The 14,841-nt window shown below is 46.4% G+C and overlaps 1 protein-coding gene across 5 annotated transcripts; it reads left to right on the top strand.

The window, feature by feature from the left end:
• Positions 1-1,139: 1,139 nt before the first annotated feature.
• On the top strand, positions 1,140-13,510 carry LOC120828771 (uncharacterized). Of its 5 annotated transcripts, none has more exons than XM_078088422.1 (8): positions 1,140-1,578; positions 6,505-6,744; positions 7,121-7,178; positions 7,303-7,381; positions 8,312-8,658; positions 8,774-8,863; positions 10,387-10,524; positions 11,190-13,510. In XM_078088422.1, the coding sequence occupies exons 2-8, from the start codon at positions 6,611-6,613 to the stop codon at positions 11,727-11,729; spliced, it is 1,386 nt and encodes a 461-aa protein (XP_077944548.1). In that variant the 5' UTR covers positions 1,140-1,578; positions 6,505-6,610; the 3' UTR covers positions 11,730-13,510. The 5 variants fall into 5 exon arrangements, with proteins under 5 accessions (XP_077944548.1, XP_077944529.1, XP_077944552.1 ...); XM_078088403.1 differs by having other exon boundaries at positions 8,201-8,658; XM_078088426.1 differs by lacking the exon at positions 8,774-8,863.
• The last annotated feature ends 1,331 nt before the right edge of the window (positions 13,511-14,841 follow it).

Here is a 14,841-nt window from a genome sequence, read left to right as displayed (position 1 = left end):
GAAAAAACAAGATTGAAATATGATGATTTTGTTTTATTGAAACATGATGTTATTGTTCCAGGTCCAATTGTTTCCATTGCCCCATTTAGCTTTTAGCAATGCACAAATTTTGTTGTCTTTTTCTTCTAATTTCCAGCTCAAGTTCATACGAAGGATTTTGATACTAGATTCCCTACACTAAGCGGAAAAAAACATGATTGAAATGAGTTGTGAACTGCAAAAAAGCATCTGAAGATGTTCCCATGTGTTTTTGTGGTGTGGCTTTTCCGTGACATTTTTTGACCAACATTTTTTTTTACCTGTCTTTACAGGATATATTTTGACCTTTAATTGATTAATTAATTGATTAATACTTAATATTTTTACTTTTTTCAAAGCTATTTTCAAATAATATTTTTACATTACATTTTTTAACCAAACATATTTCAATTTTTTTTAACCTTATATATATTCACTTTTTTTCATCTATCTCCAGAATAATTCTCCTGGCTCTCCCAGCGTGGCACGGATCGACCCTCATACAGCAACACCATCTCCTGCACCGTGATAGGATGCTGCTCTCCTGCAACGCCCGGTTGACGCCGGTACGCGGCGGTAGAGAGCGGTGGAGGTGTGAGTGAGTGGCAAGGTTACAACAAGACATACTGGCCTACTTTTATATCTATCATGACATGTGGACCTAAATATTTGGTAGAACTTGACTTGACATTGTGTTATTGAAAAGGCGTTCTAGAATAAACCACTGTGGGAAGAGCAAACATGTAAATCACATACAAATATGTGTGTCACACCCACATGAGTCTCATTGAGTTTCACTCTTCAGGTTTTAAGCCGAAGTGATTGAGTTTCAGTACTGAGGTTAAACGAGCATTCAAAATACAACAATAGCCTACAACAAAAAATAACTCCAACAGGTAAATGAAAACATTCTTTGTCGAAATGACGGACCTGACAGGGAAATGTAGTTCCTTAATCTAAATTCTAAATAAATCTAAAAGAGGTTTAACCAGAGCCATGTGCACCTCGTGCAGGGACCGCGAAATCCTCCCGAGCCGCACTCAGCGCGTTCATCTGACGCCGCTACGCGCGCACCTCCGCCTCCTTCCGAGGGAGGACGCTAGAATCAAAAGACAAATTCAAAATCGGGGGGTCTCCAGCTCTGCGTGTCACATGGAAGCACAGTAGCCGAGCCGAGGGGATGTGAGCGCAGATGGAAGGGGCTTGAGGGACCGCGGAGGAGAACAACCCGGGGAGCACATCGGAGATCCAGCGGCGGCACAAAGGCGGGTCCGACCCGTGCCGGGCCTCCCTTCTGGCTGGGGAGCGAGAGGTGCGCGGACAGGGCGCACGAGCGGGTCGGCGGGCGCTCGTCGGGTGTCACATGCAATATGCAGCATTCCCGTTTCCTCAAGCCCGACAACGCCAAGTTATCGCCTTCGATCGATTGTGCTCGCGGGGAGCGCCATGGTCCGAGGGGAAGCAGAAACTGAAGGAAGCGACCGGGGTTGACGCTGCGCCCCCCCCCACCCCCCACCCCTCGCTCCCAGCCCCCCCCCCCAAAAAAATCTCCAAAACTGAGTGAGTACAGGGACGCTATAGCGCAATGCTCTGTGCCCGTGACTGTGTGATAGGCTGGAGGGAGGTGTGAGGGGGGGGGGGGGGGGGGGGGTTGGGGGTTGCATTCATATGTGCCTATAGATTCAGCTTGATAAGCGGCATCCTTTATTAATCCAGGAAATGTAACCCATGAGCTTTTGGCCGGTTTCCTCCTCTTTCTTTGTGTCCGCCCTGCCGGTGCACCCCCCTGCCCCCCCCCCCGGTCATGCATTTAACACAGACACGTGTGCACCCACCTCTGCCTAAATGCGCTGGCGTTTTAATGATTTCAAGCCCCGAAATAAAAGCATTCGTCAGATAACCTGACATTGATTTGATGAGAGGAAGGTGCAGGAAGCTTTCAACCCCCCTTTACCCCCCCCCCCCCCACCCCCTCCCTCAGTGAGATGTCCCTCCTGACTGTGAAGCATAAAGATAATTAACGTAAGAGCTTCCGTTAACATTTCCAGCCTCCCTCTCCTTACCCTCCCTTACCTTTGTCATGAGTAGACGGGGGGGGGGGGGGGCTTTTGTGTAAGTTGCCAGCTGACCTCGGGGACACAGCACCCTTTGCCATCCTCACTTTGATCTGACAATGAATCGGAAACACTTGGATGATTCGATGGGGAAGAAAGGGAGGAGGAGGAGGAGGAGGAGGAGAGAGAGGGAAACACACATCTGGGAGGCTTAATGAAACCGTGATAAAAGCTCACTGCATCAGCATGAAATTCTTCTGTTGCTGTGATCGCCCATCGCCTCCACCTGCACCCCCCCCCCCCACCCTACACACATACAGACACACTTCACATCCTCCCTGCCCCCCCGCCGGCATCGCTTAGAGCCGCGGTTTGTAACCTGTTGTCACGGGCATCGCCGCAGCCTGAGGTGTCACAGCCCAGAGGCGCGGCCACGCGGGATCGATGCCGCGGAGTGGGGGCCATCATGAGCCACGTATACGTACAGCGCGCGCGCACGGATGATTTTTACTGCACACAGTGTAAAAAAAAAAAACATGGTTGGATGGATTTGGGGTTTTAAAAAAAAAATCTTTTTTCGCTGGTTAACGGATGTGAATCATGTGATCACAAGTGATGATTCTTTAATTTGCTGCGAGTGTTTGTGTCAGAGGCAGCGTGGCGCAGATAAAGACTCAGCTTCCTTCCTCACAGGGGCATTAATCGTTGTTGCAAGCAAACATTTGACCTAATTCACATTCTCACACAATAGCAGCCCCCCCCCCACCCGCCCCCTCCCCTCCTCTCTCCCTCCATCCCTCCATCCCTCTCTCACACACACACACGCACACGCACAAGCACGCACTGCTGTTATTCGTGTCACCCAGAGGGTGAGGTTTTGCTCCACATGAACTCCCAGGTGGTTTATCAAAACCTGAGCAGATTGACAGAGAGGAGGCCAGTGCTGGCTGGCTGAGCTCTAAAGAGGCTCTCGTGTCATTAATAATGAACCAACATGTTAATGCTGTGCATGTTCCTAGAGATCGGAGAAGCTAATTGGTGTTTTTGTTTTGCAATTTGTTGTCACACAATGTGTTCCTAAAAATGCATTTTATCAAAACGATAACAGAATACATTCTTTACTTTTTGTTGTTGTTGCTGAGCCAATACCATGAGCATTCATTTACTTATTTAAGGGAGTTGGAGTATTTAGTTTTAAAATGGGACAAAATAATGTGCCATTCTTTTGCTCAATTTGCTAAAAACGCATGATCTGTTTCGTTGAGTGTGTCACACTGTTTCCTTAAAGCATATTTAATTGTTGATATTGTCCAAGTCAACAGTTTATATTCATTCATTTGGACTAAAAATATAAACTTCTTGATTGATTGATGATAATTGATGGTGGTTGATGGTTTAATAACAGTATAGAGAACATCAAGATTCCCAAGATGATGTCTTCAAAACAGTTTCAAATCCAGATAAAACCAATTTATCATCATGTCAGAACCAGAATTGCAGCAAGTTTGATTTGAGAAGCAGAATCATACATTGATTGGTCAAATCATAAGAAAATTATTGGCAGCTATATTGATAAATAGTTAAATTAATCTATTCTAATGGTTTTCCATCTTCTCCAATTGTGAGGATTTCTGCTTTTCCCGTTTTGTATTAATTAATTTATAACTGACATTTTATAAACAAACAATTTATTATAATTAGGAAAATATGCAACAACATTAATGAACGGTAAAACTTGTTGCTGTCATGTGGTGAAAAGAAAATGTCACTGCCCATGTCCAACTCTATAAATACGTTCGATACGTTTTTAGATCAAAGCAGCGATTTAATGACATTGAGAGTGGAGCATTGATTACGGATGTTTTTGGTTTTATACACCAAATGATAAAAAATACTAATAGCTTGTCTCTTGTTAAAAGACAACAGGACGAATAAGTAGAAATCAGGAATATAACGTAAGCTCAAAGGTCCACTTCACCTTCTGGTTTTCAGAGCATCCAAACACCATGTTGTGTCGCTATATGCTGTTCCCAAAGCCAAAGAATACACGTTTATGTTTTTAACTCACTGCTTCTTCAGTGATGATGAAGTGCATGTGATTCAGGACACCAGGTATTAATGATCAACAATGCTCCAGTTTCTCCCGTCCCTTCTGGACTGTGAAACCACGTCGGAGGCAACACCTGCTAAATCCGCACCTGCAGGTATTCTCTGGTATTTTGTAATGAGCAAACTGAGCGCCACAGGCTTGAGAGCGGGTGGGGGGGGGGGGGCTCTGTACGTGGCTGACGGTGAGGGGGCTTTGTTTAGCAGAAAAATCCTCCAAGGGAGGGCCTCTCCTTGCTCCCGCTCTGAGCTCTATGTCCAATTGGTCGGCTCATGTGAGCCAGCTCCAGGGCCAGAGATTACACTGCAGTGCCGAGGCGTCACTCCGGCTGATCGCCGCAGGCAGAGGCAGGGGGGGGGGGCTGAATGGGGAGGAGAAGAATGGGTGGGGAGGTGCGGACGCGCTCAATGAGATACAGGGAAGAGGAAGGAACCCTCGTTAGAAATGTGACAGCCTCCTCTCATCATCTGCTTTTCGGTGTCGTCTTCAAACACCTGCCACCGGACTCCCACGCATTCCTCCCCTCCTCTCTCTCCCTCCCTCTTTTCTTTTTACTCCACACCTACACCTTCCCACTTTCTTCCCTCTCATTACCCTCTCCGTCTCGTCTCTCTTCGCCTCTGTTGTCAAATCAGCACGGGTGTAATTGCAGTCGTGTTGTTGCAACTGCAAATTAAATGATCGCTGTCTCCTGGCTGCATCTCATTCTTTAAAACCGTTGGCGTTCAAATGGGTCTGTGACACCTCTGACACGTTTGCTGGCTGCTGTTGAAATACCCAAAATAATTCCACAGACGTGCCGGGAAATCACTTTCTCAAGATGTGTTCAAAGAAGGAGGCCTAATTTTGTTGGTCACCCAGCATTCAAATTCGACTTCGATGATATTAATAGCCAAGTAGCATGGGGTTCATTTGAATAGGGAAACAAAGCGTTTGGTTTCTGGTCAGGGCCCTTCTGAACTTACAAGGCAAACTACAAGCAGCGTGCAAATAACCACAAAGACGTCTGTGTTTGAAATGTGGTGCAAATTGGATTTCATGCTGTGAACAGTGGGGTTTGTGGCTGGAGCTCCTCAGAGAGATGCAAATGACCCACAAAGTGTGCAAAACTTACACCGTGCAGAGCCTTATAAAGTCCTCCTGTCTCAGCTGACATCTCCAGTAAGAGAATGTTTCCACCGAAAGGAACATAAACAAAATAAAAAATAGAGGAGAAACGGTTGGTCAAGAAAACAAAGAGAAGCTCAGATGTCTTTACATTATAAATTAGTCTTTGCCTTTGTAGTAAATCTCTAAATCCTCTATATTGAAACTATTTATGAAATATGTATCTTGTACAAAACGTAATCAAACCCAAGTGAATGATTTGACCAAATGACAAGGTCATGACGAGACTTTTAGGGAAGAAGAGGCAAGAACAGAGAAGGGATGCTTAAGTCCTTATTAGACCTTACAGATCTCTACTGCAGCGCCAAAGCAACATTATGAGACACGTTGTTCACCAGACTACATAAATATATTCAGTCTGTGAGGAAAGGATCCACGAGCCAAATACATTGTTTAAAGAATCCGATTTAATCGTTCGCTAGAATGAATGCGGAAAAGTCCGTCTTAAAGCAACAAGATCCATCCTGGAGCTTTCTGTTCTGTAAGCTCCATGAATACACAAGAGACATTTGGTCGGACGTATACAGACAGCTGAGCATCATCATCATCATCATCAACCCAACAACAAGACTTTGAAAAAAACAAAAAACAGGCAGCAGTCTGCAGCAACAGGCAGCAGTCTGCCGCTCAGCCTTGTTGTTGCTGATGGACAAGTGACAAATAAACACACAGTCACATTAGACAGATGGCGTGATTCGGCAGAGATTAGAACGAGCGCGTAGATTTTTTTGCTCTGGCGCCAGGCTTGTTATTGTCTATTTAAAGCGCATTACGCTGCCAAATGTGAAATTGTCTGGTAAGCAGCAAGGAGCGGCAAGAGGGACGCTCTGCTTTCATTCCCGTCTCCTTCAGTGTTTCGGGTCACTCCGCCTGATGGCACGTGCAGCTTTGGAGGTGACGCATCGCACCTTCTCAATATGCATTTTGTGCTTGTTTGATAGGTGATATGAACTTACACATGTGCATCAGCACCAGCTGCTGGACACGCAGGTCTCAGGTCTCAGCCTTCAGATTTTTAAATTCCCACTTTTCTTCTTCCCAAACTGCTGCTTCCCTTCACAGTGGGAATATGTTGCTTGTGGTTCCGCTGCAATGTTAACCCACTTAGCGTTTGATCATTTTAGCAATTAAGCGCCGCTCGCTGCTTTCTCGCTGCAGATCCCAGAGAGGCCGTGGCACTTCCCCGCGTGGATGAGTTGTGCGGTCGTGTGTGCGAGTGTGCGCGTGCGTGTGTGTGAGAGCAAGTGAGCGTCAGCGCTCCCACATGGCCTCCATGCAGGACGGGCTTATCTTCACGGCTCCTCCCTACGGCAAGGTCCTGCTGCTGGGTGCTATCGCTGCTGCCTCGGCCTTTGTTGTCACAATCCTCATCGTGGTGCTCTGCGTGGGCTGCCAGAGGTGAGGCGCCGCGCACAGACACACACACACACACACACATGTTCATTTACACGTGCAAGCCGCCAGTGGTGGAAGAATTCCTCAGGGACTTTACAGAAGAAGACAACAAGGTACTTTGTATTACATGCATTGGAAATACTGACTGCTGCAGCTGGTACTGTTGGTAAATTTAAGCTGTAATAATACATCATAAGTGATTAGTTGAAATTGATTTCATTTTTAAGTATGAATACAGTAACTACAGCTGTTAAACAAATGTAAAAAGTGGAATATCTTCCACGTTCATGGATAGTGACTCAAACTCTGCACACACACATACACATAAGCGCATGACTAAGTGTCTACCCGGGTTACAGAGCGCTTGTGTGTTCCACAGGAAGGGGAAGACACACAATGTTCCCAGTGAGGGGGGAAAACACCGTCTCATGGACATGGTAGGTATCAGGCTCCTCCATGTTTGGAAGCAACTCAATTCACCAGGGAACAACATTTCAGATGCACCTTCTTTTTGTAACTGGATCTTTGTGTGTGTGTGTGTGTGTGTGTGTGTGTTGTCAGGGTATACTCAGGCAGTCAAAGCTGCGGTCCATCAGTAAATCCGGCACTGAGATGAACAAGATGAACTGCAATGGCAAAAGTGAGTGAATTTTTAACAAAAATCCTGACTTCTGAACTGAACCTGACTGTCTGATGAAAATCTTTTATCCCCTAAATGGAATGAAACAGTCTGTTCTTGTCTTCGCTGCATGACAAAGCACCCTTTTCCGTTTTTAATGTTGCAGTTTAATGTGCAGCCAATTTTAGACACTTTGTGTGTTGCTAGATGTGTTGGTATACCATTGCATCATATTATATTTGCATGGTTTGTTGAATGTAAGAACTATGGTCTAACATTTGCCTTCAACACTGTCCTCGGCCCGCTCCACATCCACTCCGGCCCCAAATTCATGAACAGCCCTCCTGCAATTTACCCGAAAACAGAATACACGTTACGATAACAACTCATTTCAACTGAACTGTTCAATTTTTAATTTACAAACATGCATATCTCTCTCTAGAAGACACAAATCAGAGAGCCAACACAAGTCCCGGCGCTCCGTCGCTGCCAGTCAGCAGGGAGCTGTGTATGTGGGCACTGTGACAGAAGCCTTAAAGGCTTTGAAGAAACATAAGCACATGTCCTGCTTCATACTTGTCCTGCTTTCAATGCAGTGGAATCAAGTCAATTTGGACCCGTTTCCTCCAACAGCTGCTCCCAGTTCACCGTCAGCTCCAGATCGTCTCTTTCTACCAGCGAGAGATTCATTCATGTTCACATATGTTCGTCTACTACAAATGTGCGTGAGTTCTGTTTTCTGGTGGGCATCGGCCTGTAGGGGGCAGCTAAAAAGTAAAAAGGTCCAGCCAGCGTAGACCGTCCGGCCCCTCGGGTCTAACTCTGACCTTCGTTCTCAAGGCAGGCAGCTTCCCCAGGTTCCCTCTGGAGAGGACGGGGAGCACACTTACTCTGAAGTGGGCCGAGGCTCCTCCACCACACGTACTGACGATGCCATGTACGCCATGGTAGGCAGGGCCGGGCAGACGGACACGCCGGCCCCTCCGGCCGTCCCCGCCAACACCCCGGCGCCCCCGGACCCGGACGGCGACGTGGAGGGAGGGCTGCCCGAACCAGAGTCCGAGGTCATGTCCCACCCTCACCCTCCGGAGACGGCCGAGTACGCGTGCGTCAGGAAGCTGAGGAAGGCCGAAAAGGCCCCCCAAAAGAGGGACAGCGGGACGGACATGGGGGAGCCGCCGGTGCCGCCTCCGCGACACGCCCCGCCGTCACACCCCGCCCCTCCTCCGCCACACCCGCACAGCACGAAGTTGCCCCGGAGAAACATGGACGCCTTCAGTGTCCCGGCGTTCCCAAAGGTTTGTAGAGGAACGTTTACCAACAGTCATTCAGCTTCAAATTTCACACATTTCATATTGTGCAATAGTTTGACAGTAAAAAATCAAGGTGCACTTACTAAAAGCTTTTCTCCAGCGCTTTCAGCTGCATCTCATCTCCATGACAACTGGGCAAACTCCATACGCCGATGAAGACCATGAGATGCAGTTGAAAGTGGAAAAGCTAGTAAGTGAACCTTATATTAAGATTGTTAAAGTACAAAGATGTTGTTGTTTGGGGTAAAGTTGGTTTTAACTTTTTGACATTCATTTCTTTGCGTGGGGGGGGGGGGGGGTAGATTACCTTTTTAATGGGATTAATACGATTACAATCAAGTCAGAAAAACTAAAAAATGTGATCAGATAAATAACGGATAAAGAAACATTTCATGCAAGGTTCCCCAGTGGGTGCGCTGGTATCATACAACATCTCTGCGATGAGGCCGGACAGCCTGCTCTCACACTGCAGAGGGGATTCGGTTTTATGGCATGAGGAAAGTGAAGAGGTGATGACCTGAGTGGGAGATGGAGTTCACTGCTCAGCAAGGTGGTTCTCCAGCGGTCTGACGTGGACCAGCAGAGCTGATCGTAACAAGTGTGGATAGAAATGTTGTTTTTGTCATTGATTCGGTCCACCACTTTAGTCAGGAATGAAGTATTTTGTGTTGCCACTATGTTCAGTACAGACATTCATTGATTGAGGTGTAAGGTTGGAATGAGAAATACAATAGAAACAGCAGTAACATTAAAGTAGGGATATTTTACAATAAGTTCCACAACTCTCACCAGAGTCAGTAAATACCTGCAGGCTCTTGTGTTCCCATTACAGTGGACAACAAATTAAAGTAATAGATATTCATATCTTAACCTTACAAAATATAAAATAGTATTACCTGATCCGGATCCAAATAGTATGCAGTGTAAACTGGAGAGCAAAGCTAATTTAACAAAGGACCGCTCGCCATCAAGGCGTGCAGCCCCCCCACGGTGATCTTTTGGAATTCCCCAAAATAAAAGCACCACAGTAGAAAAAAACACTCCCTCCAGTAACCGTCCATATCATCCCTCAGACAGCGTGCATGCGTATCTCTCCCCCTTAGTGGGGAGGAAGCCTTCCAGATGCCGGGAATGGACACGGTCGTTACCGTGCCAACGCCGCAATTTCCACCGCACCCAGGCCCCGTCCCGCACGGCGCTGTGATGCGAGCTGTGTGTATTTGTGGAATGACTCTTCGGCCCAGTGGGGGGTGTTTCTGCCCGCGCGTGCTCGCAGCAGCGGGGCGTGAAGGCGGGATTCCCGCCTCTTAAACGTGGACACGAGGCTCCGTCCTCCCCTCCAGGTGACTGTGGGAGACCACTCGCTGCCCTGCGCGAGGTCAGCGAGGTCGTGCTATCCGCCGCGACCCGAGTGAGTTCGGCAACGCGTACGCGGCTCACAGGCTTCCGTGTGAGCGCCGTCTCCTTATTGTGGATGACGCAACATGTTGAAATGGAGTCACCCAGAACATGAGCACGTGGCTTCTCTCGCCACCTTCCAGGGAAAAGCTGGGAAAAGTACCGTATGAAATCCATCCGATAGATCATATGAGGCCCACTTCTGCGCGTGTGATGTGGTTAATTTGTATTTGATGAACCCCTTCAATTCTGTTTTTTTCAAGCAAAACTTTTTGCTTTACTCATGAATGTGTAATTGTTTGGTTCTGTTTTCAGGAAGTGATGTTTATGGGCAACGGAGAGCAGTACATCTGGAAGCCGCCAGAGGATGAGGAGATGCTCATGCACCAAAATAAAGCCCTTGGACCTTTGGGTGCTCACCCGGTGGAGAATATACAGCCGTCTGCTGCTGTGGTGAGCGATCATTCTTCAGTCTTTGCATGAAACCGAGTTTATTTGTTGAATTAGTTCCCGTTAGATTTACGAGGTAGCTTTAATATGAACGTTTCACCACATTGTTTTATAGTCTGCTGACTATCTGCTTGGACCATCACTTCACTAAATTATATCACTATTAAACTCAGCCCCAGTTTGTGCCTCTAGTGAACAATATTACCTGTGAATTTAAGAAAATCCTTTATTGGTTTCTCTGAGAAATGTATTCTTTGGCATCTTTTAAAAACCCAAGATATTGTTTCACAAATTTAGATCTGAACAATCTTCAAATATTCAGTTAAAATAAAATTAATTAGATGATATAAGAACTCTTATGAACTAAAATATAAAAAGTTGTATTGCTGTTTATCACATATGTAAACACGTAGCCATCCATTTATATTGATGTTAGTTTCTATTACAGTTTTTTTTTTTTTTTTAAGTGTGAACGTCTGAGAAAATATAGAGAGAATATTTAAAAATGGTTGAAAGAATAACTGGAACTGGGTTTTTCACTTTCTTTCAATTTTAAGATGTAGAAAGACAGGTCTGTCCATATAAATCAGCTCTGATTGACTTTGACTGTGTGAACTTGTAATGAAGTGTTTTTCACAGCCCATAATCTCAGTTCATCTTGGCTGCAGGTGGCTGAGATGTACTCAAAGGTGTGCAAGCCAGGAAAGAAGAAACGAGCGGTTCCCGTGTCTCCCCCGGCCAACCCCGGCTTCCGGACCCTGGGTCGCGGCGACCGGGACCGAGACCGGGACGGGGGCTTCAGTGTCGTGGTCAAACCCCAGACGTGGGCCCTTCAGGACGGCAAAGCCGTCGGAGGGCCCCTCGACGACCACTGCTACGAGTCCATCGGGACGGAGGAGTGCGACCCGGCCTACGAGAACATAGAAGGTGGAGCCGCGTGGAAGAGAGAGAGGCCCCCCAACACGTGCGCCACCCTGCGGCCGAGGAGGAAGAAAGCCCAGCAGCCCTTGCAGCAGCAGCAGCCCCCTCCCCCGCCGCCGACGCAGCAGACCCCCAAGCTGCAGCACCTGCCCGCCAAATCCCTGCTGCTGCCGGGGGAGAACCTGTACGAGAGCATCGGCGACCTGAAGCAGGGCTCCGCCACCTCCAGCACCACCACCATCTTCACCTTCAACGACGGCATGGAGATGTATGTGACGGGGCTCTGAGGCGGCGGCGGCGGCGAGGCGCTGTGACCCCTGACCTTCAACACGAGGAGCTGAGCGAATGCGCCCCCCGCCCCCCAAGGAGTGGCGGCTGAGCCCCCCGTCATGCTCCCCCACACATACTGTTTACATTCAAGTCATAACATCAGGCCTCTCACAGGCTCATCAGGCCTCGGGGCAATAACGTTAAACCGGTTATGACCTGGGCTGAACACAAAGGCCGCTCTATAAACCTTAAAAAGGAATCCAAAGGTAGTGAATATTAAATGAGCACAAGACCACCGCAGAGCGACCTGTAGGTGACAGTAGCACTTCTATTTTACTGATACATATGTGCAAAGCACAATAAAGTTTAAAAAAAAGCCTAAATTCTTCCTCAATTCTAGCGGGTAAAAAAGGTCCTAGCAGGACTCCTACAGGGGTAAAGGCGCTGCGCTGTGTGAAGTATTTCGGTAGCACTTACCACGAACAGGCCTTCTCCAAAGTTACGACGTGATTCAGGACGAAATTCGAATGAATTGCTAATCAAAATACTTGAAAGCTCAGGGACCAAGAGAAACAATTATAAGAGTATTATAAGAATAAATTGCACACATTTTTCATTCCTCCTAAAGCTTTTGACTAATTTAGATCATGTTTAAAAACAGACCGGATATTTCACTCAGTCGCGTTTTGTTTCATCCTACATGGACTTAACAACGTCTCTACTGCCGTCTGTAAATGTGTGTTTTACTTTGTTGAACCTGTTTCTGCACTTTGCCTGCTACAAGTTGCATGCTAAAAAAGTGAAGAAAAAACAAAAAATCAAACAAAAAAAAACAAAAAAACAAGCACTGTCATGTGGTACCTCTATATGAATGTTATTTTTTTCTAACGTCGGTGGTTGATTTATTTATTTTATGAGTGTATTGCTTTATTTCTCTGTAGAGCACAAAGCCGGTCGGATGGAGGGTGTTTTCGGCTCAGTGGGACTCCGAGAAGCAGACTTAATTGTCTCTCTACACACACACACACACACACACACACACGATAGATGAAACTAGACTAAAGAGAAGCGCTCGAGTAGAGAGAGTTCCTACTCTGCTCTGCTTGAGTTTCGCCATAATGCAGCTTGGAACTGACGTGCATTAGCAAAACATCACGTCCAATCATCGCTACATTGAAGAACACTCGGTCCTCTCTGTTATCAGTGTTAAAAAATATTGCAAAAATGACAACAACAAAAAATGTGAAGCAAACGGTTTTTCGCTGGGCAGCAGAGGACGATTCACGCAAAGATTTACACCCAGAACCTGGACACGATTTCATTTGACCAAATATCCCCAGGAAACAATGTGATAATACTGTATGTTGATGCAATGTGTATGTACATTACAAAAGAGAAAGAATAATAAATATATCATCAGTGTCAAAAAAAATCTATCTTTTTCTATTATGTTTAACTGTGTTTTGGAATGACTTATCTTGTGACACAAACTGAAAGAAGAAGAAAAAGAAGGAAAAAAAAACAGCTGCAATGTAAAAAATGTCAGTGTGTTCTGTTTGTTGTTTTTGAAGCCATGTAGCTACGGTGTGTTCTTGGAAAGCCCAGCTGAGTTAAATGTGGCAGCTAACGTTGTGTGTTTGCTATTCAGACTACAGGGTCTTGTACTCAAAAAGCGTGTAATTAAGTGCTAAAGTGCAAAAGATTGTAATGTTTTATATCAAGATTACTATTCATGAAATGTCAGTCAAGTTTATACTTTTGTAATAAAGTGGCACTTTAAAAAAAAAAAGATGTTTTATCTCATAGTGTCAGTTATTACATTTGAAAGAGAAGACTCGGCAATGAAGATAATCTTCACTGAAAGGTTAAATATCACCAGGAGTTCACGTCTACTACAGAAACATCGAACATTCAAATGTATTTTTTTGTCTGATATCAAAAGCTGCCTGTAGATTAATGTGTTCAGCTTCAAAGGAAAAATGTATAATCTTCATCTTCAGGTTAAAATAACAATTTATAAATAGTATTTATTACATTATTTCTCAGGCTGCTTGATTCTTTTGTGTGCGACCTTACAACCTCGTCTCAGTCAGTGTGTGTGTGTGTGTCTGAGTAGCCTCCCCATTAAAATGTGAATGCGTGTGTGCACGTGCGCGTGTAGTGGGTCTGAGTAGCTGGGGGTTGGGGGTGTTTGGGGGTGTTGGTGTTCGGGGGGGAGAGGGGAAAAAAATAGGTCACCCCTTTAAAACAAAAAAGCTTGCCGTCAACATCGCAACCGTCTGCTGAATTTTCATTGGCGGGCTTGTCTCCATGGTAACAGGTTAACCTTGAGGCAGTAGTCACGTGGGCGAGAGAGTCTTCTGCTGTCTTGGGGAATCTAGCGGGCGTCGTGTGACACGCGTGACCGCGGGCGTCACACGAGGAGGAGCGACGCCGCCCAGAACGAAGCGCGAGGACGACGCGGCGCGTGAATGAGCGGATGAACGCGTGAATCACACCCTGCAGATCCATTGACGGCGCGTGACGAGTGAAGGAGACGCCAGGACGATACTGAGCACAGGGCCAGGAACCGGCAGGGGAATCATCATTCACACCAACAGATCACACACACAATGATATCATGAATTATCAGCTCACATGTTTGTAGCTGAGCTTGAACACAATGTATCCTGGAGCATTTTTATTAGTAGGATCCTCAACAAAGTGCTTCTGTGACCTGCAAAGCTGCGTTTCATGAAGCCGGATCGCGTTTCAGGGGTTGAGGTGAGTCTGGATGCATCGTTCCGTGCTGTGGAGACAGCGCTTTCTCCAAAAGGACACACGCTGGAAATCACACCGAGAGAAGCTGAACGTGAGCCACACTGACCCCTTTAGGCTTCGGGGGGCATCGCAGAGGGGGGGGGGAGGGGGGGGGGGGGGGGGAGAGACCCGGACAGTCGCACCATCGAGGATCACATTTGAGGGAAAAGGCACGTGACCCTCCGTAACCTCGCTGGGATAAACTGACGCACAGATACACAACTAAATGACAAATAAACTGCAGTAGAAAAAGACAGCGGCAGTGACAATGGAATCAAATGTTGAAGATGTTTTCTTCTAGCGGGAATTTAAGATTTGTTGTATAACTTT

Source organism: Gasterosteus aculeatus, chromosome 2 (assembly GCF_964276395.1).
Source record: "Gasterosteus aculeatus chromosome 2, fGasAcu3.hap1.1, whole genome shotgun sequence".
In the NCBI taxonomy this organism is placed as follows: Eukaryota; Metazoa; Chordata; class Actinopteri; order Perciformes; family Gasterosteidae; genus Gasterosteus; species Gasterosteus aculeatus.
This window is presented reverse-complemented; position numbering and strand designations above follow the sequence as displayed.